At 35.7% G+C, this 23,236-nt stretch overlaps 2 protein-coding genes across 6 annotated transcripts; both read left to right on the top strand.

Moving 5' to 3' along the window:
- LOC126674960 (uncharacterized) lies at positions 1-15,783 on the top strand. Of its 5 annotated transcripts, none has more exons than XM_050369514.1 (26): positions 1-385; positions 464-544; positions 1,893-2,030; positions 2,850-2,960; positions 3,042-3,092; positions 3,209-3,309; positions 4,827-4,920; positions 5,212-5,331; positions 5,426-5,686; positions 5,803-5,881; positions 6,573-6,661; positions 6,789-6,872; positions 7,387-7,461; positions 7,589-7,636; positions 8,305-8,400; positions 8,667-8,896; positions 9,156-12,655; positions 12,736-12,815; positions 13,012-13,092; positions 13,324-13,395; positions 13,478-13,583; positions 13,703-13,757; positions 13,936-14,064; positions 14,157-14,274; positions 14,825-14,907; positions 15,159-15,783. In XM_050369514.1, the coding sequence occupies exons 1-26, from the start codon at positions 221-223 to the stop codon at positions 15,574-15,576; spliced, it is 6,465 nt and encodes a 2,154-aa protein (XP_050225471.1). In that variant the 5' UTR covers positions 1-220; the 3' UTR covers positions 15,577-15,783. The 5 variants fall into 5 exon arrangements, with proteins under 5 accessions (XP_050225471.1, XP_050225470.1, XP_050225474.1 ...); XM_050369513.1 differs by having other exon boundaries at positions 13,009-13,092; XM_050369517.2 differs by lacking the exons at positions 14,157-14,274; positions 14,825-14,907; positions 15,159-15,783 and having other exon boundaries at positions 13,009-13,092; positions 13,703-13,797; positions 13,936-14,065.
- A 2,045-nt stretch (positions 15,784-17,828) lies between these two features.
- On the top strand, positions 17,829-21,906 carry LOC126671048 (protein NUCLEAR FUSION DEFECTIVE 4-like). The gene is made up of 3 exons (XM_050364742.1): positions 17,829-18,250; positions 19,929-20,827; positions 20,969-21,906. The coding sequence occupies exons 1-3, from the start codon at positions 17,942-17,944 to the stop codon at positions 21,444-21,446; spliced, it is 1,686 nt and encodes a 561-aa protein (XP_050220699.1). The 5' UTR covers positions 17,829-17,941; the 3' UTR covers positions 21,447-21,906.
- Positions 21,907-23,236: the final 1,330 nt, after the last annotated feature.

The raw sequence follows: 23,236 nt of genomic DNA, 5'->3' as shown, positions 1-23,236 counted from the left end.
GGACCTAAAACCCACTTGATTCACATAAAACGCAAAACGGAAAACTGAACACTACCGGAGCGGTTTTTGATCAGAAACAAACAGTCAATCATAACTGAAATCCCTTGAACAGTTGAATCGTCTTCTTCGTCGCCTTCTTCTTTAATCGCAGTTCAGTTCATGCCGCATTAGAGTATCTCGATGCAAATTAAACCCTAAATCAAAAGAAAAGTAGAAGAAAATGGAGATAGAATTAGAGCCAAGAGTGAAACCACTTAGCTACAAAGTCAAAGCAACATCTCGAGAATCTCCGTCGCAAAAAGCTTCTCACATTCTCGACTCTGACCTTCGCTCTCACTGGTCCACTGGCACTAATACCAAAGAATGGATCCTTCTTGAACTCGACGTCTGTATTTTACTCTATAATCACTTTTTTTTAATTCCACTTGTTTAAGCTTATAATGAGTTGATTTATTGGCTGCAGGAACCTTGCTTGTTATCGAATTTACGGATATATAATAAGTCGGTACTCGAATGGGAGATTTCAGTTGGTTTGCGTTATAAGGTTACTATCCGCTCTACTTTCACCATTTGTTATATTTATTCTTATTTCTTGTGTTGTTGTGCTTGATTTGTGAATGTTGAACATTTGAACTCTACTAATACTTAAAATTAAGTCAGTATGTCAGTAACAATGAGTAGCTGAAGAATTTTTCTGTCTAACATAGAAAATTCTGATAGTCAATTCTTTGTATTGGAGAGGTCATAGTTGATGGAATTTGGTTTTCTCAATTTTGAAATAAAAGAATTTGGAAAGAAATGAAGTCATGCATTGATTATTTTCATTTTGCATTTATTTCAAATGATTTTGTGAAATATTTTGATATATGGACAACATCGTTTTGGTAAAGGCTGAACTAGGCCAAAATGTGTGTGAAAATTGCGACCGAAAGCTCTCATTAATTCATTCTTTCCTTTTTTTAGAATTTCTGAATTCCTGATTCAGTGGTCGTTATTATCATTACGTCTGTGATTGAGATATGCAGAATATTATTAATTGAGTGTATTAAGTGTCCTATGCACAGTGCAGTTTTTACTTTTTTGTATATAAATCTAAAAGATATATGTTATTAGTTTGGAGATAGTTTTGATGATAATGGGTGGTGTGTTGAAATAAAAGAAAGCAAGACTTACAAATCTAAAGCTAGAACTGTTCCTTTTATTCTGGGATACCGAATAGATAGAGTGCACTTCAATTCATCTCATATTGAGTTAATATTGCAGGTTTGAGCACCAGATACAATTTAGTTATCCAAACAAAAAAAGCTCATATATAGCTGGCTTCTATTGTTTCATAATTACGGCTAATAATTGAAGTAAATTTAATGTTCACTCGTGAGAAAAATGTCACTGTTATGTTTATTGGAAAACGTCCAATCGATGGTTGTTTAGATTATGGAATTGAGCTTTGGTTATGAATGAGGACTTGTCTTCATATACTCCCTCCGTCCCAAATTGATAGGCAGTTAGGACAAACACAGATATTAAGAAATTTAGTAAATCAATATAAAATGAGTAATTCTATAAAAACATACTACACTTGCCCTTATTTCATGCAGTATTGACTTTGTCTCTTAATGACTTCTGCTCTCTTTTTAATGTAATATACAATAATTAATGAGGATAAATATGTCATTTGATCATTTAAGTAATAAATGACTCCCTGTAGTTTGGGACAAAAAAACTTGAAATAGTGCCTATCAATTTGGGACGGAGTAGTATTTTGGTATACGTTGATATTCTGGTTGGAGTCATGGAAACTACTAAGCTGGCATCTTGAAGCTTTTGGTGCATTGGATGCGCCGTATGACTCTTTATGTTTGACTGAACTTTCCTCCTTTATAAATGCCCAGCCAGAGACATTTGTAAAAGTCCGCCCTCGTTGTGAAGCACCTCGTCGTGATATGATATACCCGATGAACTACACTCCATGCCGCTATATACGAATATCTTGTTTACGTGGAAATCCAATAGCCATTTTTTTCATTCAGGTAAATGAAATTTTTTATTTACATTGTCTGCTCTGTACATACTGATATTCTGCACATTGCATAGTTCTTCGTTATTTAGTTTTACAAATTTTAATCATCTAGGTCATGTGCTAAGCTTTCATCAATTTGATTTCTTAAGCAATATGCATATATGCAATGAGCCAATGACAAATTTTGCTAAATAGCAAGATTGTAAAGCTAAATGATTTGTTAAAACCATACTGGTCATGTTTATCCATTTCTATTCTATTGTTTCTGTCAATTAATGCATAAGCTGGTTAATTAGTAACGATCCTATCCAAGCTGATGCCTGCATGACATCAGAGAAGAAAATTTGACTTGGGGTATTTTTGCTGGGTATGACTCTATGATACCCGTCTGAAATGCCACCATTTTGCAAACGCGGTGATATTTGGATGTTTTTAGGATCCCGTGGTCCATAGAACCTGGAATAATAATCCAAATGTCTATATCCCGAATGCTGAGTGAGCATGAGAACAAGTCATTGATCCTTGGGCAATGAGCTCAGCTACTAGTTAACTAACTTGTGTGTGTGTGTATATATATATATATAATTCAAAGGTTATGATATGACGGAAAACACAAATATCCTGGATCTATTATGCGGCGAGCAAAGTAAGAGGTGCATAAATTTTTTGTGGAGGCGCTGCTGTTCATAACTCTTATATGTCTGTAACTAAATGAAAAATCTTATAATTTTTGTTCATTACCTTTTTCTTCAAGTAACACTTTTACTAATTTGATTTGTAATCTGCTTTAGTGGCAATAATTATGCTTTCCATTTATCCTGATTTGCAGCTGATTGGGGTATCATTGCCTGGTCTTGAACCAGAGTTTCAACCAGTTGTAAATCACTTACTGCCAAACATTATATTGCACAAGCAAGATGCTTACGATATGCATCTTCAGGTGGATCACTATGTTACATTACACCTACATTGTTTCACTTATTATCATATCTCTTTGCCTTCTGATGACCATTGTTTGTAGTTGCTTCAAGACATGACAGACCGATTACTAGTCTTTCTTCCCCAACTTGAGGTATTTAAAATAGTTATCCCTTATTAACTAAGGTTCTTCTTTGTTCTTCTTATTCTTGCTGGAATTTGTTTCGAAGGTTTAATTAATTAATTAGCTTAACATATATCACCGTCCAGGCAGATCTCACTAGCTTCTCAGATGCTGCTGATCAGAACTTACGCTTCCTTGCAATGCTTATGGGTCCACTGTATCCAATACTCCACGTCGTGAATGAAAGGTTGGTTAATGTGCTAATTATCTTTTATGCATAATCTAGGCACCAACTTCCAACAACTTTGGCACATGATTGTGCTTTCTAAGCTTTTGCTGTTTGCATTGCATAGAAGTTGAAAATTTTAGATAATCACTTTCTTATACCTTGTTTTTATGACATGCTTGGCATGAGAGTAAGGCTTACGAACAAGCTTTACTTATGTTGATAGACAGAATATATCGAGGAAGAGAGGTAGAAGAAGACGTTTTTGAGGATACATTATATAAATCCTTTTAAACAAAGAAATGCCAAAGACAAGCAGATCCCCTCTAGTTATCCAAATAAAAAAAGGAGAGCCCTTCAATCATACCGTATTTGTCTTGAAGAAAAGCTTTCAAAAGCATCCAAAGCAAAAACCTGGAAAAAATGAAAGAAACAACCACGTCTCATAATTTAAATAGCAAGCTTCTCTTTGTCCAAAGGCTCCATATATCACAGCAAAGACGAACAATTTGAAGATTAAGTTTCCGAAGATGTCCGGGCATACCAACTTTCTAATGAAAATGTTTACAAATAGGATTCCTACTATCCCAAAGCATCTCTAAATTGAAACATGTGAATAAGACATTGAATTATTAAAAAACAGATACATATACTAGTAGCCCACCTAAAGAGAGCTAAGGATAACTTTAAAAATATTAGCTCAAAGTCCTTGAAAGCATAGAATCAAATTTAAAACCATCCTCCCTCCTCTGTGATCTATTGCTCCTAATTAATTTATGAGAAAACGTCCTTCTTTAGGGATCCTACAGATACATATACTAGTAGCCCACCTAAAGAGAGCTAAGGATAACTTTAAAAATATTAGCTCAAAGTCCTTGAAAGCATAGAATCAAATTTAAAACCATCCTCCCTCCTCTGTGATCTATTGCTCCTAATTAATTTATGAGAAAACGTCCTTCTTTAGGGATCCTTCAACTAAAAAGGGCTACGTTGTAGTTTAAATTTCCTCAGATTTTGAGTTTGGTTGAAAGGTTTTGGCTTCATGTAAAATATATGTTTAATTAATTTTGAAGTGAGATACTGAAAGTACCATGAATGTGGATGAACTTTGTGTTGTTTTGTTCTACAAGAGATATTGTAGGTGGAGATTAGCAAATTTATTGATTCTCTTATGTTTTGGCTTTATTTTCCTTTGCTTGGTGCCTGCATTGAGAATTTATTCTAAAAAATCGGAACCTGGTTTTATTATGACTCTAAATTATAGATCATTCCTGGTGCATCTTAGCTGATTTTTTTCTTGTCTCTCCACTTGAGCTGAGGTGATTCAACACTGTTTACCTACTTATGTGATGCGTTGACTTTCCCATGAACTATGACTCCAGGGTCAATCATTTTTCTGATCAATAACAATAAGTTGTTTGTTGATTTGGTTGTAGAGATGGTGTTTACATATTTATTATATTCTTTCCATATATTCCTGCTTTTTCTCTTCTTTTTTCAGTTTTAATTAGATGGCTAATCTTGTGGTCATACTGCAGAGAAGCTGCAAGGTCTTTGGGCAGTAATTCTGACTGTGAAGTTCCTAAGAGCAGTCAGCCTTTGTCTTCCTTAACTGTCTCTTCTAACTTTGAGGTAGGGTCAGTTCTTTCTTTGCTATGCACCTATTTGTCTTTAAATCGACGTCCACTAAAATTTTGTTTATCCTTTTTGATTTTCTGAAAGTTTTCCTTTTGCATTTTCTTAAGTGGATGACTGGATTTTTTCTTGCTGAATGTTGGATCAGCACTAATTCCTGATTGTTAATATTTGTTTTTAATCTTTGTCCTCTAATTGTCTTTATTGTGTTAGGTAGTAGCTTTGTTTTTATAGTTCCTTCATTTCTAAATGATTATGGTGCAAGTGAACCTATATCTATATGTGCAGCCAAGAAGATCACGAAGCACGTCTCCAACTTCCAGTTCTATGGTGTTCCGTCCCGACATGATTTTTGCTTTGCTAAGAAAGGCATACAAAGATTCAGATCTGGGAGCTGTTTGCAGAATTGTAATGGATCAACTTCTGCTACTTATAGTTTAGTGACCAATCAACCTGTTGTAGTTGTTGTTTCAATGGCTAAATGATCGATCCTTTACTTCAGGCTTCAAGAATCATGTACAAGCTTGTAGAGCCTGTTACAGTGCAAGAAGTATTAACCACTACAAATGAAGTCACATCTGCTTTAGAGGAGACATCACAGTTTGAAGTATCAAATCCTGTTCCTCTAGTTGATTACTCTAGCTTGCTTGGTGAAGAATTTCAGATAGTGGATGATAATTGGGATTCTAGCATTCTTAATCTCTTGGATATTGGGGCAGTGGAAGAAGGCATTTTACATGTTCTTTATGCTTGTGCGTCTCAGGTTGATTACTGTATTAGGAATGTATACCTTAATTTAATCTCCATTTTCTGCTGTCCATTTCCATTTACTTTCGTCTTTTTCTATCAATTTACTCTCATCTTTTCTATGTTTTCCAGCCTTTACTTTGTCATAAATTGGCAGAGAGCACAGCTAAGTTTTGGTCTGCTTTACCGCTTGTTCAAGCATTGCTGCCAGGTCAAGTATATAGCATATGAGATGCCTTAAATTACAATTACTGTTCTAGATTAAGGTGTCATTCCTATTCACAATTTTCTTGTCATTGTTTTGGTAACATACCCTCTTTAGGAAGCTAGATGTTTACCCTTATCTCTTATCATGGAAGCTAGATGTAACCTTTCCTCATGATTTTTATTTAAGAATTTCTTATATTTTGTCTTTTATTCTTGTAATTTGTGTTTCTAATTATTTAGTTAATAGGATACATCTTGGTCTACCTTCTATGTTCAATGGGCCAACTTGAAGTTTGTATACCCTCTTTTGTTACTTTTTGGCCAACTTTCTTTGCGCATGAAAGGCAAAGATAAGTTTAAGTCCAATGTCTATTTTGATGCGAGTTAGTTTGCACACAAAACAATTTTCTTTCCAAGCAATGCTATAAAAATGCATTTTTTTCATATATGTATTATTTTATATATATATCTGCAGTAATCTGAATCTACTTAATTTATTTTACTAAATTTATGTCTTGCATTAAAAAGCGATTTGATGTTTCTTTGAAGTGTATGAAGCCAGCTAATTTACATTGTTTCTTTAACAAGAAGCTCACTCAGCATTTTTAAAATTGCAAAATCAATAATGCACCCAAATTTTGTGAGATTGCTTTGATGAATGTATTTTGACATGTCCACTCTTAACTTCTTTTCAGCACTTAGACCTTCTGTGAGTAGCCTTTGTGAACAGGATGATGTCTTTTCTCAATGGAAACAGCCTTTTGTACAACAAGCCCTTTCCCAGGTTATATTAGAGCTAATGTGAACTTTTATTGCTGTGATACACGGGTTACATGGTGGTTATATATATGTTGCGGCAATCTATTTTTCTTCAGGTTGTATTACATTAACCATGGGCATTTTTATTGCAGATTGTAGCGATGTCTTGTTCGGCAATGTATCGTCCTCTGCTTCATGCCTGTGCCGGCTATTTGTCATCATATTCACCATCACATGTTCGTTTCTTGCTGTTAGCTTAATGTCCTAGCACTGCTCTTGCTTTTTTTTCCTGCAATACTATTGTTCTTCTCAATTAAAAAAAATCTGTTGTTAAGGTATTTACTATCCAAGATGCGTAATACATGTGTATACCCTTCCTGCAAAAGGCTCACTCAATAATGTCTTATAACTAATGGATTTGCCTTTTAACATGTTTGCACCGTTAATTCTGTGCATTTTACTAGTGGGATTGAGCTTGGGTTTGAATTTTGAAGTGATTGCATCTGTGATGTTTTGGCCCTGTAACTAAATGGAACTCTGTAGCTGTTTTGCTTTCTTTCCAACGATCATGGTCTCTTGACTTGAACGGGTGGTTCAAATGAGGAAAAAAATATGATGTTTGCTGATAAGGATACATTATGTAGCTCTGAGCAGAATTTCTCTTAGTAAACCTGTATAATCAATTTATTTTAATTCTGTCTTCATGTGAGATGATATTAATACATCTAAACATATTAGTATCTTTTACAGGCTAAAGCTGCATGTGTGCTGATTGATTTGTGTTCTGGTGTGCTAAGACCTTGGATGGCCCAGGTCATTGCAAAGGTTGGTGGTATTATGATGCCTTCCTATTATCTTTGATTTCTTACTTGATTTGTTGTAGACTCTTTTTTCTCTGTCCCCCTCCTGCTATATATAATTTGTATCTGACTTTGGGCTGATTTTAATCTAGGTTGATCTAAGTGTGGAAATTCTGGAGGACCTTCTGGGCACAATACAGGTGCATATGCATTCTTTCTACAATGTTATTCCTAGGGTCTAATTATTGAGGAATATAATGGAACTTTAACTGCTTTATAATCTCTAAATGTAAAGTATTTTAAATGTGGCTAATAAGCAGATTCGAAACTGTGTTCTTTCTATCTTCTGGGCAGAGTTCTGTGTACTTTGGCTTTTAGCATTATCTGTTTCAAAATTGATGCAACCTTAGCTGAATAATGCTTAATCTGCCTCTTTCCTTAACTAACCTCACAATGTAGAACAATTGATATACCAGGCAACAGAGCAAAGGTTAATATTCACTTCTTGGGGAATAGCTGACTGAACTATAAGTCATCTAGTGATACTTTAGAAAATAGGCTGAGAAGGGTAAATAAGAAAGTGAATTATTTGCAAGAAAAATTATGCTCCCATCAGTGGAAGAGTCAAATGAGCCAGTTCCAATAATGAAAGGAACCAGTTCAGGTCAACATTTTAATTGATAAAATATTAGAGGCACAAGCCTTCAAAAGATTCAAAAAATCTGTAAAGATAAGGAAATCATTAATTTTTTAATGCTTGTTATTCTTGTATATGTTTTTGTCTCATCAATGCAGCTGTTGACTTTCTTCCTTATGTAGGTATATGTTAATAAATGAAGGTCTAATGTTCTTCTCACATGCTTTTCAGGGTGCTCGCCATTCCCCAGCTCGTGCACGCGCTGCCCTCAAATATATTGTGCTGGCTTTGTCTGGTCACATGGATGATATGTTAAGGAAATATAAGGTGCTTTATTATGTTTCCATGTTCTACGATTTATTTGGTCTTTAGTATTTTATGATTTAAATCCCTCTTATCTTTGGGACTTTGACAAAGCAATTTGTCAAAATTTCTATCATGCGGAGTTGGTGTCCTATTAATAAGATCTTTAGCTTTTATTATTTATTCATCGCATATGTGCTAACATTTTGATTATCAAATGCTTAAATTATAGCTGCACCCTCACCATGAAGACAAAATGAACCATAATTTTTATTTGTTGAACCTTTCAGGAAGTTAAGCACAAAATTCTGTTCCTTCTGGAGATGTTAGAGCCTTTTCTTGATCCTGCTATCTATGCATTGAAGAGCACCATTGCATTTGGTGACATGTCTTTCACTTTGATGGAGAAGCAGGAAGAAGCTTGTGTGATTGCTCTCAATGTCATACGTACCGCTGTTCAAAAGTCAGGTGTTCTTTCTTCGTTAGAATCAGAATGGAGGCGTGGTTCAGTTGCTCCTAGGTAGCACATAGCTGTACGATAGTGTTGCTAGAATGTTTTTCATAAGTTCTGTATACTTTGTTAGAACATGCTGAAACTACTACTTGAAAGTTTTTGCATATTTTAGGATGTTTATTTGAGCTGTAGCAAGAAGCAAGAAAATATGCGCAAATTTATAGTAATCACTGAAATCATTAGATTAATACGCGTGGTTGTCTTGCTTTTCATATAATTCTTTTGTGTTTTGCTGGTAACAGATTCATACTGTTTTCTTCTGCAGTGTACTTCTTGCAATCTTGGAGCCTCACATGCAGCTGCCTCCTGAAATTGACCTTTGCAAATATCCTACATCTAAACATGTTGAGAACGAGTCTTCAGCTGCTCTTTCGTTTTCAGTTCACAATTCAGGAGCTACTTCAAAATTAAATGGCCAAGATGATTCTGATGGAAAAGTAGATGTTTCTGATAATGGTGCAAAGTTTGATACATTTGAAGATGTCAGTCTTCTTTTTGCCCCTTCGGAATTACGAACCACAGTACTGACAAATGTTTCTGGCAGCTCCAATGAACATATCTTGGAAGCAAACTCTAAGGATGCCAACTTGGAATTAAAGCATATTATTTACAAAAAAGTTTCTCATCTGTTTCCAAATGGCGTGATTTTAGATACTGGTTTGGCTGCCGAATACTCCAACTTGCAAGCAGACTTTTTCCAACTCATAACATATCGCGAGTGTGAACTTAGGGCTTCTGAATTTCGACGCCTGGCTTTGGACTTGCACTCACAAAATGAGATAGCCGTCGAAGGTCATGATGCTGCTATAGATGCTTTGCTTTTGGCAGCTGAGTGCTACGTGAATCCATTTTTCATGATGTCTTATAAATCCAATCCAATGTTAAGGAGCTCACTGAACATTAGCGAGACTACAGATACAAAAAATTGTGAAGTTCCGGATTCGGGGAATGATTTTAAAAAGAATTGTTTTGACATGGAAAAACTAGCTCTTCTTGAAAAGGAACGAGACATAATTGTTCTTCAGCTGCTGCTTGAGGCTGCTGAATTAGACATGAAGTTTCAGAAAAGCACATCAGATGAGGAACATGTTGTGGGATACCCTGAAGAAATTGATGAACAAGTCATAAAATTATCTTCCAGTGATGTACATTTGGCAGATGCTATCACTATTGTTCGACAAAATCAAGATCTACTATGCAGTTTTCTGATTCGATGGTTGAAGAAAGAACAACACTCGATGCATGAAATTCTAATGCATTGTCTTGTTTTCTTCTTGCACTCAGCCACACAGCTGTACTGTGTCGCTGAAGAAGTGGTTGATGTCATAATAAGATCTGCCGAGTACCTCAACGCAGTGCTAAAATCATTTTATTATCAGTTTAAAGAAGGCAATCTGCAGTTGGATCCAGAGAAGATACATGGAGTGCAACGGCGTTGGGCTCTTCTTCAAAAATTGGTAATTTCTTCTAGTGGTGGTGAAGGGTCCGACTTTTCTGTCAATGTAAATAATGGGTTTCGTTGCGGAAGCTTGATTCCTCCATCAGCCTGGATGAAAAGGATATCTAAATTTTCTCTGAGTTCTTATCCCCTTGTAAGGTTTCTTGGATGGATGGCAATATCTCGAAATGCAGAACACTATATAAAGGACAGGCTTTTCCTTGCTTCGGATCTATCACAACTGACATGTTTACTTTCTATATTTACGGATGAGCTAGCAGCAGTAGATAATGTTGTGCATGAAAACCCAGAAAATGGGAAGATTGCAAGCCACAATGGCTTTGAACTTTCTGTCCAACAACATAGAGACCAAAATTTTCATGCTATCTACCCTGATCTCAGTAAGTTCTTTCCAAATTTGAAAAAGCAATTTGAAGTTTTCGGAGAGAACATTTTGGAGGCTGTTGGGTTGCAACTGCGATCTTTATCTTCCACTCTTGTACCTGATATCTTGTGTTGGTTCTCTGATCTGTGCTCATGTCATTTTATGCAAAACTATCATATTACTTCTCCAAATGGTTCTGATCAGGTGAAAGGTTATGTAGCAAAGAATGCCAAAGCTGTTATCCTTTACATTTTTGAAGCCATTGTTTCTGAGCACATGGACGCACTGGTGCCAGAGATGCCTAGAGTAGTGCAAGTTTTGGTGTCCCTTTGTAAAGCCTCATATTGTGACGTGCCGTTTCTTGATTCTGTAATGCGCCTATTGAAGCCACTCATATCATATTCATTATGCAAAGTATCCGATGAGGAAAGAACTTTGGTTGATGATCCGTGTCTTAATTTTGAGTCATTGTGCTTTGAGGAGCTTTTTGCTGATATTGGGTGGAAAAAGAACAGGGAAATGCCTGCAGAAAAGAACTACAGCAGAGCTCTGACAATTTTTGTCCTGGCTTCAGTCTTCTGTGATTTATCTTTTCAACGAAGAAGAGAAGTACTACATTCCTTAAGTGTGTGGGCTGATTTTCCTACTTTTGAGCCAACTACTTCTTTCCATGACTACCTCTGTTCTTTTCAGAATGTTATGGAGAGCTGCAAATTTTTGTTAGTTCAGGCGTTAAAAGTTCTCAATGTTCTCCCTGTTCAGCTGTCACGGATATCTGATAGCAGTCCAGGATCAATTCCTGACCATAGTTCTGAGATGCATTCATGGTTCCTTAGTGATATCTACCAGGATTCTTGTCCACTAAAAAATTCGGAGTTGGAGAGTAATATCTTTGAAGGTGTAGCTTCAAATCAAAAGGATAGTTATTTATCTGCAGACGAAATAGAGTACTTCTCAAATGGCTTGGAAGATGTCATTGCCAAGCTTAATCCAACTATTGAGCTCTGTTGGAATCTCCATCCCCATCTGGCAAGGAAACTGGCTATTGTATCAGCTGAGTGTTTTATCTACTCAAGATGCTTATGTTCAATTGTGCCAAAAAGTGAAAATGTTGAAGAAGATAGCAGTGAAAATTCTTTCCCAGTTAGGTCTATTGAAGACTTTTCAGTTCATTGGAGAATCAGTTTAGAGGGTCTTGCTGATGTTGTTGTCAAGCTTCAAGAAAAGCATTGCTGGGAAGTTGCATCTCTAGTTCTTGATTGTCTGCTTGGGCTGCCCAGTTGTTTTCAGCTGGATAATGCATTTGACAAAATTTGTTGTGCTATAAAATATTTCTCTTGCAGTGCACCGAAAATTGCCTGGCGCTTGCAGTCTGATAAATGGCTGTCAATGCTATTTGTTCGAAGTATCCCTAGCCTTCATGAGAGTGATGGGCCACTTATTGATTTATTTGTCACACTGCTTGGTCATTCAGAACCTGAGCAGCGGTTTATTGCACTTAAGCACTTGGGTAGATTGGTTGGTCAAGATGGAAATGCAGAAGCAGTTCTACGGTCTAAGACAGTTTCCAGTAATCTACTTTCACCGGGCTCAGTTCTCTTAGTCTCTGAGCCATTTTTGTCCATTCTGGTTTCCAGTACATGGGAGCGGGTAGTTTTGCTGGCATCATCTGATGCACTATTGCCTTTACGAGTTCATGCTATAGCACTTCTCACAAGCTACATCCCATATGCTGCTCGTCACCTGTTACAATCATTTCTTTCTGCAGCTGATAGTATTCTTCATATTTTGGGAAAAATTACCCATCCAACATGTGAGGGCCCATTACTACGACTCTCGTTAGCACTTGTTGCTGGTGCATGCCTGTACTCTTCTGCTGAAGACATATCTTTGATACCTCAAGAAGTCTGGAGAAATATTGAGACTATGGCCTCTGGAAATGGTATGGATTTTTTAATTTGTTTTGTGCCAATAAAAGGTTATTAGCATGAAGTGTCTTTTTGTCGCTCCCTTTTATTGTAGGAGGCAAGGTTGGTGAGCAGGAGAAAAGTGCTTGTGAAGTCTTGTGTAGATTGAAAAATGAAGGTGATGAAGCCAAAGAGGTTTGTCCCTAAACTGGGTTCAGAGCATTGAATGTTTCTAGCTACTGCATAACCCCCTAAAAGACCCTTTCACATACAGAGACCAACATGTAATAGCATGTAGAACCAACATAAAAAAAGTAATGTCCTTACAAGTGTTTTTTTTTGCTGTTTGATATGACATCAAACAATATTCTGAACCACACTTCCTTAGAAGGTCCTGAAAGAAGTGTTTTCATTGAATTCCTCAAAACAAGTGGATCCAGAGTTCGGGAGCACCCGTGAAGCAATTCTTCAGGTGAGAGCATTTATTAATTCCTGTTGTGTAGTTTGATTGCTTAAGATGCGAGCTATTTAATTTCATCATTTAATTTTAATGCCACTTTTATGTTTTTTCTTTCTGGCTGAGAACAATTTTAAAATCCAATTGTGTAGTTTAATTGCTTAAGATGAGAGCTATTTAGTTTCATCATTTAATTTTAATGGTACTTGCATGTTACTTTTTAGTTTGTTAATTATTACGTTACAGATCCTTACCAAGCTAACCTCAGTCCACTCATACTTTGAAATGTTCTCGGGAAAGATTGACCAAGAGGCGATGGTAATTATCTTTGTATCACGGATCACTTATTTCTCACCTCCCAACCTAGCATTTGGACATAATGTTCCTTAATGTGCTATAGGTACTTGAGGAGGCTGAGTTAGAATTGGACATTCTTCAAAAGGAGAATGCAGCGGAAGAATCATCGAGATGTAAGGAGGAGAAAAAGCAAATGACCTGGTTCACCGGTAAAAAGTTATCTTCCTCGGAAAGAGTTATATTTTCTTATTGGTAGCTTGAAGTATTTAAATGTAAAATGCAGCACTTTTTCGACTACTATTTAGCAGTCTTACCCTTTGTTGTGCAGCTTCTGGCAAGCATGACAGCCGTCTTCAAGAAATCAAAGATCAGATTCGTTCCTTGTTCGTACTATCACACACCAAGTTCCTCTTTCTTAAATGAGTATTGAGTCCAACAATTAACTAATCCTAAAGAGTGAAATATTTTGTAGTATTGCTTCTTAACTGGCTAATTCAGATAGTATTATAGGCTGAACTGTTAATTTTTACATATCATGACTTGCTGTTCTTTTTTCATCAGAGAGAAATCCAAAATCCAAGAACAAATTATGGCCCGCAGGCAGAAGAAACTACTGATGAGACATGATCGTCAGAAATATCTAGAAGAAGCTGCTTTACAGGAAGATGAACTTCTGCAAGAACTTGATAGGTTTTACTTATGTTCTTAAATTGTTTGAATTTGAATACAGTGACAGTCTGTTAAGTGACCATAGTGGCTAAATGGAACTCATTGTGTACCAGGGAAAGGATAGCTGAAGCAGAAAAGGAGATTGAGAGACAGCGCTTGCTGGAACTTGAGCGTGCAAAAACTAGAGAGCTCCGTTACAATCTTGATATGGAGAAGGAGAGACAAACACAGGTTAAGACTGTTCCCATTTCTTCTCCCATAATCATGGTCCTCCTGACTCTCAGCTTGTCATGGCTTTTTATCTTATAGATAGGTTCATTTTATGGTAAATTTTGTTCTATTGATTAAGGATGATGAATTTTGTTTGGGGAAAGCTTAATTTCATCCTCATTTGGGCATCTCTTAGTTTTCATTTTTAAGACGTCTGTGTTCCTTTTGGTTTGTTTCCATGTTTATGAGTTATATGATCTGCTATACGGAAAGGGATTGATTTTTGCAGATGTGAAGTAAATAAATAGGTCAATGTCACTTAGGAAGTATTGATTTTGGGTCAACTTTTGTTTTGGGGATGCATCAAATGCTCTATATTTTATGTCTTATAATTACGCTGGATTGTTAATTGACTGGTCATATATTTTTGACGTACTTTATATGAACTCCAGCAACACTTAAGAAAAATCTGAACATCCCAGGTGTCTTTGGATTTTTTATTCATCTGATATGCTTTGACTATTAGTATTTTCAATGCTTCCGCATGATATTAGTGATCATTTGCATGTAGAGAGAACTTCAGCGTGAACTGGAACAAGCTGAATCTACATTGCGATCATCACGGCGTGACTTCACTTCATCTACTCATAACAGGTAGAAATTTTAATTTGATGAATGAACTAATTTACTTTACTTTATAGTCCCAATGGAGTGGCGAAACTATTGTTGTTTAGAACCAAAAACATTTTTTTTGCACATGCTTGGCAATATAAAGAAACTTAAAAAATTTGAAAACAGCTTTTTCTATAATTTCACTTTAGTTTGTACGTTTTAATATTTGCAAATGCATGGGCAATGTATTTCCAATAATGGCTTTGGTTTCTGATGAATATTTTTAAATGCAGGGTTCGAGACAGATATCGTGAGAGGGATAATGGAAGACCAAATAATGAAGGGAATACAAGAACCGGTAGTGGCAGTTTGCCGCCTGAAATTTCCACTACCAATGCATCTATGTCGATGCCCACCGTTGTTTTGTCTGGGTCTAGATCTTTCTCAGGCCAACCACCAACCATTCTTCAATCTCGTGATCGCACTGACGATTGTGGCAGCAGCAGTTACGAAGAAAATTTTGAGGGAAGCAAGGATTCTGGCGATACTGGCAGTGTAGGAGATCCCGATCTGATGTCAGCATTTGATGGACAACCTGGTGGATTTGGGTCTGGTCAAAGGCATGGATCTAGAGGGAGCAAGTCTAGACAAGTAGTCGACAGGAGAGAAAGGGATGGGAGGCGCGAAGGAAAGTGGGAACGGAAACATTAATGACCGTTGTCTTTCTGACAAGATTGAATTTTCGATGATGTTAGTTGGTGCATTTTTGTAGTTTTTTTTTTTTTGAAATTAGTGCATTTATGTAGTTTGATTGTTGTTGCGCCATTTTCTTATCATTTGAAACTGTTGTAATGCTTTCATGATATGATTGTATAGCTGCAGATAATTCATCATCTTAGCGTTACATCCATTACTTGATCCCTGCGGATGCTATTTTACTTGCTCGTATTCTTTTCGAGAGGATTATTTTGATTCACAAACTTAGCGTAACAGAATCAAATAGGTCTAATGTCATTTATTAAGGTCAAATAGATTCAGATTTGCTGATCATTCCATCTGGATTTGGATCTATTTGATCTGTTTTTCTTTAACTGGGTCTACTTGACCTCAATCATTCAAATCAGATTTACCTTTTTTGGTAAATTGATTTTATAGATTCATAACTTTGATATATTTTATAGATATATATTTTTTTAAAAAAATTGGATGTATTAGCCTGTCAATTTGGTGCGTAAGGACAATTATATCTAAATATCAATTCGATCAAACTCCTGAAATATCTTTTCCTAATTGGAATAGTTAAGAAAATTCATGCAAGTAATTCACGTTGGAACAAATACATTTTGACTGTAATTGTTCTAATTTGTAAAATTATTGGATAAGGTTGTCAATTTTTTTTAATAATATATCTATCAACAAGATAAAAGCTATAGTCATATAAATAATTTTGACTTTTTCTAATTATAAGAAATGGAAACATCTAAATATGAAACACGTTTTAATATGATATTCTACCTATAGATCAACTAAATCATTTTTAAGTAGGAAACAATTGTGTATCTTGTGCAACTTGTGAATGCACATTGTTTATCCCTCAAGATGAAACATGTATTGTAGCCAAAACACGCCTTGAGGGATGCTTCAAATTTCATCAACAATTTTTTAGGGTCATTAATATTCATAGTCAATGCTCTTTTCTTGAATAATTATAAAAAAAGCTTGGAGAAAAAAAAATGGGTGTGGTGTCCTAAATTATTAAATAGGAGTGTGAATCAGTTTCATCAATTCAAGATTTCACTATAGATATGGTGAGCCTGAGAGTCTGAGTTAATAACATTATAATATACATTATGTACAATCTAGATTAAAAAAATGGTGGTTAAATCAACAGATAAAGTCGATTTGATACTTTTTTTATTTCATTTTTAGTGTAAAATATTTTTTAAAAAGTCGTATGCTACATAAATGCCACATGATATCGGAAGATTTTGGCAATGCATTTATTAAAGTTCGTTGCAAAATTTTAAAAGAGTAATCCTCATTTTTAACCCACCTTCTTTAACCCACTTGACGTGGCAACAAACTAGTGGATGCATTAAAAGTTGTTTTTGGAGATATACACTTTTGAAGGGGAATTGGACGAATTAAATGCTGCCACGTAAGCAGGGACAATGAAGGAGGTATGAAATGGTGGGTTAAATATCATTTTTCATTTTAAAATTAAGTATAGTTGATGACATGGCCCATAATTGACATAAATGCAAAAGCTTAGCATTTATTTAGATCTAATTATTAAAAAAATCAGCATGTTTGAAATTTAAATGGAATCTCTTGATTTCATAATACTATCTCCGTTTTATCTTTTCGTTGTAATTTTATCCATTTTTTATAATTGGAAAGGAGAAATCGCTTGTGAAAGGATTTGAACTCACGACCTAGCAGTTACCCACCGCTTATATCATTTGAACTATAGTTCATTAGTAATTTTATCCATTTTTTTAATTATCCCAATTGTCAGTTGAATTTTTATATTTATTCCGTCATTAGCAGAACTCATTATTCAAAATTTTAGAATTTAACTTTAAATTTAAACAAAATCTAAGATAATGTTAAACCTAATTTTAAATTATTTGATATTCGGTGGTTGAAGAAGAAAAAACAGTTTTAAAGTGTAAAATGTTCAGAAAAAAGCCAAACAAAGCAAATAGATATCGTACTGAAGATACAATTAAATTAAATTGAAAAAATAAATAAAATTGCAACGAAATTATCAAATTGGAATAATATCATAAAAACAAAAAAATTTGATTTCAGTTACACCAAAGTTTATATTTTTTTTTTTACAATTGGTCAATTTATTTAATTATTTAAGCCGATTCAAAAAAGTACAAAATTTAAATAATAGACATCTTAAAATACACAAGAGGCCACAATATAATTAAAAACTCATGGTGTCTAAAAAATACGGCCATTTAATATAAAGTACACAAAAAAGAATCACAACTTTATTTCTCTGTCAATGAGTTTTCTCTGCTAAAACAACACAAATTCTTGGGTTTTTGCAGAGAAAATTTCAATGGCAGAAGAATCAAGAAGATGGATGGTATTGATAGCAACAACATGGATACAAGCATTTACAGGCACAAATTTTGACTTCTCAGCATATTCTTCTACGTTAAAATCTGTTCTTGGCATTTCTCAGGTTCAGCTGAATTACTTGGCTATGGCTTCCGATATGGGGAAGGCGTTCGGTTGGTGTTCGGGTTTATCGTTAATGCATTTTCCGATATGGTGTGTGATGTTCATGGCTGCTTTTATGGGGCTGTTCGGGTATGGTCTGCAATGGCTTTTGATGGCTAGATTCATCACTCTGCCTTATGTTCTGGTTAGTCTTTTTGAAATCTTTTTTTTTTCTGTATTTTTGTTTGTTTATTGATTCTGCTTGTTTTATAATATGTGATTTTCTAAATACAATTATAGGTACTGATATTATTCTAATTTTGATACATTTTCTTTTGGTTCCAACCATTTTGTATTTGCTTTCCTACTTTCCTGGAAAACCAGAATTTTCCTGGGAAATTTGGGAGCTTAAAGCTTTCTTTTTTTTATGAGAATTAGTTTACTTGTGCTGTGCTATTAGGTTTAGGAAAATTTATATATATGTTAAATTTAAATGCATACTTGCTTGTCTGGATTGATTCAACTTAGTAGAAAGGGAAAAAGGAAAAAAAATGATTGATGATGATTAGAGTAGAAAATAAGTGAGACGATTGAAAAAAAAAGTTAGAAATAATTGAAAAATAATTGATGATTGGCGGTCAGAAAACAACCGCTCACCCTGCCATTACTTCGGCCCCTTGAGAATAATTATCAACTAATTCATGGGGCATTTATCTTTTAATTCTTTAATCATTATGAGTCACAATGAAAATTATGTCAAAAGTTCTAAGTGCATGTATGTTTTGTACCGCTACGTAGCGGATAAGATTGTGCCCATATCTTGGAAATGAATCTGGGGATGGTAGTGCCGTGTACATATGGGTATCATGTAGTAACATATACTACTTTTTAGAGTCTGTTTAGTTACACCAAAGACCAAACTAACAACTTTTTAGACCTATATTTTAGCGTTTATAAACTAGAAATACATCAATAGTCAGCAAGCAGAGGGATACCAGTCAGTTAGTGAGAGCACCATTCCGACACTCGGTAAACCGTACAGCTCATAGTATGGCTGTCAACAAAGCTTGATGGAACTTCTAAAGCCTCTGGTGGATGACCGTAATAAAGTTTTAGAGGAAATTGCCTGCTAGATTTGGCATTCCAAGACTTAATCTATGTTGCACTAAAATGAAAAATGGAGAAATAATGTTTGTTAAAATAAAAATTGATTATAAACACAAAGTTTCGGAGTTCAGAAGCGTTTTCGTTAGCAGAAATATAGTAATCGGCAAGTTTCCGTGCAACACAAGACTTGATTAACCAAATCCGCCAATTTGTTCCAAAGTGACGGAGTGGCAATTGAATCAACAACAAATGCTCGGAAGCATGAAAGGTCCAGTGGTCCATCCTGAGCTATCTTCAACCTATCCTCTTGGATCATATCCTATATGTCACTTTCTGTTTCCATATTTATAATCTTCATCACACTTCTGTCATAAAGAGGTCATTTTACCAAATACACAATCAGCCTAAACCTACTATCATATAGAAACATTGAAATCTCCCTGATTTAGATACTTCCTCCAGTCCATTCTAACATAAGCCAAGATTATTAGAATTTAACACAATAAGAAAGACCTCTTTATCGATACGTATAAAAAAAGAAAGTGAAGAAGACATGAACATTATTTAAAGAAACTACAAAATCTGCTTCTGAAATTGGCAATTTTTATTTATTTTCTTTATCAATGTATATTTAGTGCGTAGTTTCAAGTGGTCTCTAACAATAATTTTAGCTTCTTGGAGGCATAATGATACCTATTGACTATTTGATCATGCACATATAGAGGATTGATTTTAGTGAATGGGCTACTCAATGTTATCAGTTATTGTCTGTGCAGGTATTTCTCCTATGTTTGACAGCAGGATGCAGCATCTGCTGGTTCAACACAGTGTGCTATGTTCTATGCATAAGAAACTTCGCAACCAACAGAGCACTAGCACTGTCCCTCACTATCAGTTTCAATGGAGTTACAGCCGCACTTTATACCCTCATAGCACATGCAATAGACATTAAAAATAACACTGTTTACCTCCTGTTAAATGCAGTTGTCCCTCTGTTTGTTTCCATCCTTGCGCTGTTCCCTATCCTTCGCCAACCTCCTTTTCAGCAACTCTCTCAAGATGCCACTCGTCGCGATTCCTGCATTTTTCTCGTCCTCAACATTTTAGCCGTATTCACTGGTCTATACCTTTTGCTTCTGAATTCACTATCCTCAATTGCATATATAGCACGCATCCTTCTCGTGGGTGCTGTTCTTCTATTATTCCTTCCCTTGTGCTTGCCTGGACTTGTGTATGCGCGGGATTGGGCTAGGCATAATCTCTTTGCGAGGTTCCATTCCTTTAACTCAAGCCTCAACTTTGTTACTGCTGATGATTTCGAGCTTGTTAAGGGACTCATTGGAAATGAAAATAGAACCAACTCCGGTGGAGATTCCTATAGCATGATAGAGCAAGAAGGATGTTTTGGTTGTTTTGGTAGGGTAATGGAAAAAAATAGGTTAGCTATGCTTGGTGAAGAGCATTCAGCTCGAGTTCTTGTGCGCAAGTGGGATTTCTGGCTTTATTATTTTTCGTATTTCTGCGGAGCGACAATAGGGCTGGTTTATAGTAACAATCTCGGACAGATTGCGCAGTCAATGGGATACCACAAAAACCTTGGTTCACTCGTTACCCTCTACTCAACATGCTCATTCTTTGGTCGGTTGCTCTCAGCTGCCCCAGATTTCCTCCGTGAGTATGTATTTGCTGTTAAAGTTAGATATATTCCAGTACATAAAAAGAAAAATGAATTCTGTGCCTATTCTGTACATTACAGGAAATCAAACTAATTTAACAAACTGAAATAAACTAAGGATTTGAAAATTTACCAATGCAGCAAGGTGTACTTTGCGAGGACTGGGTGGCTAGCAGTGGGGATTGTGCCAACACCGATTGCCTTCTTTTTGCTCGTCGCATCAGGCAGCGAAGAAGCATTGCGCGTGTGCACAGCATTGGTAGGGTTAAGCTCCGGGTTTGTATTTGCAGCATCTGTGTCGGTCACATCTGAGCTATTTGGTCCAAGCAGTGCTGGGGTCAACCACAACATCCTCATCACCAACATCCCCATTGGATCACTACTTTACGGGCTTCTTGCAGCTCTTGTGTACGATGCCAATGCAGGAAGCACCAACCTGCTGGAGACGCTGGTGGGGAAAGAATTGGTGTGCATGGGAAGGAAATGCTACTTGAAGACCTTCATAGTGTGGGGTTGCATTTCTCTTGTAGGACTAGTCTCAAGTTTTATACTTTTCCTGCGGACCAAACACGCTTACAATCTTTTTGAAAGAAGGCGAAATCTTCCACAGTCGTCTTAGCTAATACGTGCCCTCTTTGTCACCGAAATCAAAGAAAAACACGAGATAAATTTTCAAGTAATCATCATACTGTCAGCAACGAATAGCTTCAAGTCGACAAAAGACAAACGTGTCTAAAGATTTAAAGATCAAATGCCGCTTATGATTGGGGTGGATGGAGGCCATATCTTATTCATGCACAGAAAATACATGTAATCATGATACTTTGATTAGCTTCAAGTTGGCAAAGGACAAATTTGGCAAAAGGATTGAAAGATCAAATTTCACTAATGGTTGGGGTGGAGGGAGGTCACATCTTACTAATGCTGCTCACAGAATAGAGAAAGCTGATGTGAGGGAGGACTACCCCGCTTGTGTAGTCCAACATTTGAAGCAAAAGATAATAACTAATTTTGATACACTTTTCTGACAGAGAAACAAGATCCATTAATTCTAAGAACATGCAAATTTAGACATGTAATCTAAATCATCTTTATACCCAAAATTGATTTTCAAGTAATGAGCACAAAAGTAATTCTAATTTCATCCTTTTAACCCAAAAACGATGTCTAATTCAATCATTGATCAATGCATATAGGACCGTCTTCATTGTCATCATTCATCCAGAATTTCAAAAGGATTGAGCTGTTTCTTGCAAGAACAATGATTCGTTGTTGTTTCCTTTTTTTTTGGTAATGACCATGAGGTGTTCTGAACGGTTTCCAACTATGAAACGACATCTTTAAGACTTACACATTCAGACTAATCCCCACTCGAGCCGAGCCGGGTAGTTCCCTTGCAGGAGAAAAAGCTCTACCCCAAGTTTTAAACAACTGCATACATGAATATGAATACGGTTCAAACCCCTAGTCCCACCTAAGCTAGGAGAGCGCCTTACCAACTCACCTGCGTTTTGGGGTTTCGGTGTTGTTTCTTTCAGTACTTGTCCTTGCTGCAGATGCAGTAAGGGTTTGATTGATGTTTGCTATTCAGTGTTCTTCAACAAAGAGTCATTTTAGTCTCTGAATTTATGTGTTAGGATTAAGTAACACATACTTAGCAATTTTAATCAATAATAAACAGTACTCTTTAATTTTAAATTAATTAACCCTCGAATTATATATAATGAACGTATTTGCGGATCGTGATGACTCAATTTGAGAGTTAATTGAGCAAAAAAAAATTAATAAATTATCCTTCATTTTATTCAAATTGGAAAGTGTGAATCGAGATGCCCCTTGCTTCATTCATTTCATGTTTATTACTCCCTCTGTCCCTTAGAAATAGAAAACGGCATTTTTTTATCATAAAAATAGAAAAAGTAGCCACATTTATTGTTAATTTAGAATAAAATTATCAAACAACAGTGTGTCTAATCATTAAATGTAGAATAACCCATAGTTGTCTGAACATCAAGAACAATAGTCTCCAGCAATAAGTGAAATAGGATATATGGTGTTTTAAGATTATCATGCTGCATGAAATTGCTTTACAAAGCTCAAGATTCAGTCTTTATGAGATAAACCAGCAAACCATGTCTCAGAACAATCAAACCAGAATGACAATCTTGCATTTTTAATGAAGCAAGTTACAAGCTGTGTTGCAGAAAACAACAGAGCGAAAACAACCGTGAAACTATATTTTTACAAACTAGGCTATAAATATAAAGTTTCGGAGTTTCACAAGCAATTTCAAAATTGAAAATGAAAACAAAATGTTGAAATGTAGAACTCATCAAGTTTCAGTTCAACATAGGTAGTCCGTGATTCTGATATCATTGCATGTCTAAACTAAGCTTAAAACCAGGACTT

The sequence above is a fragment of the Mercurialis annua genome, linkage group LG3 (genome assembly GCF_937616625.2).
Source record: "Mercurialis annua linkage group LG3, ddMerAnnu1.2, whole genome shotgun sequence".
In the NCBI taxonomy this organism is placed as follows: domain Eukaryota; kingdom Viridiplantae; phylum Streptophyta; class Magnoliopsida; order Malpighiales; family Euphorbiaceae; genus Mercurialis; species Mercurialis annua.
This window is presented reverse-complemented; position numbering and strand designations above follow the sequence as displayed.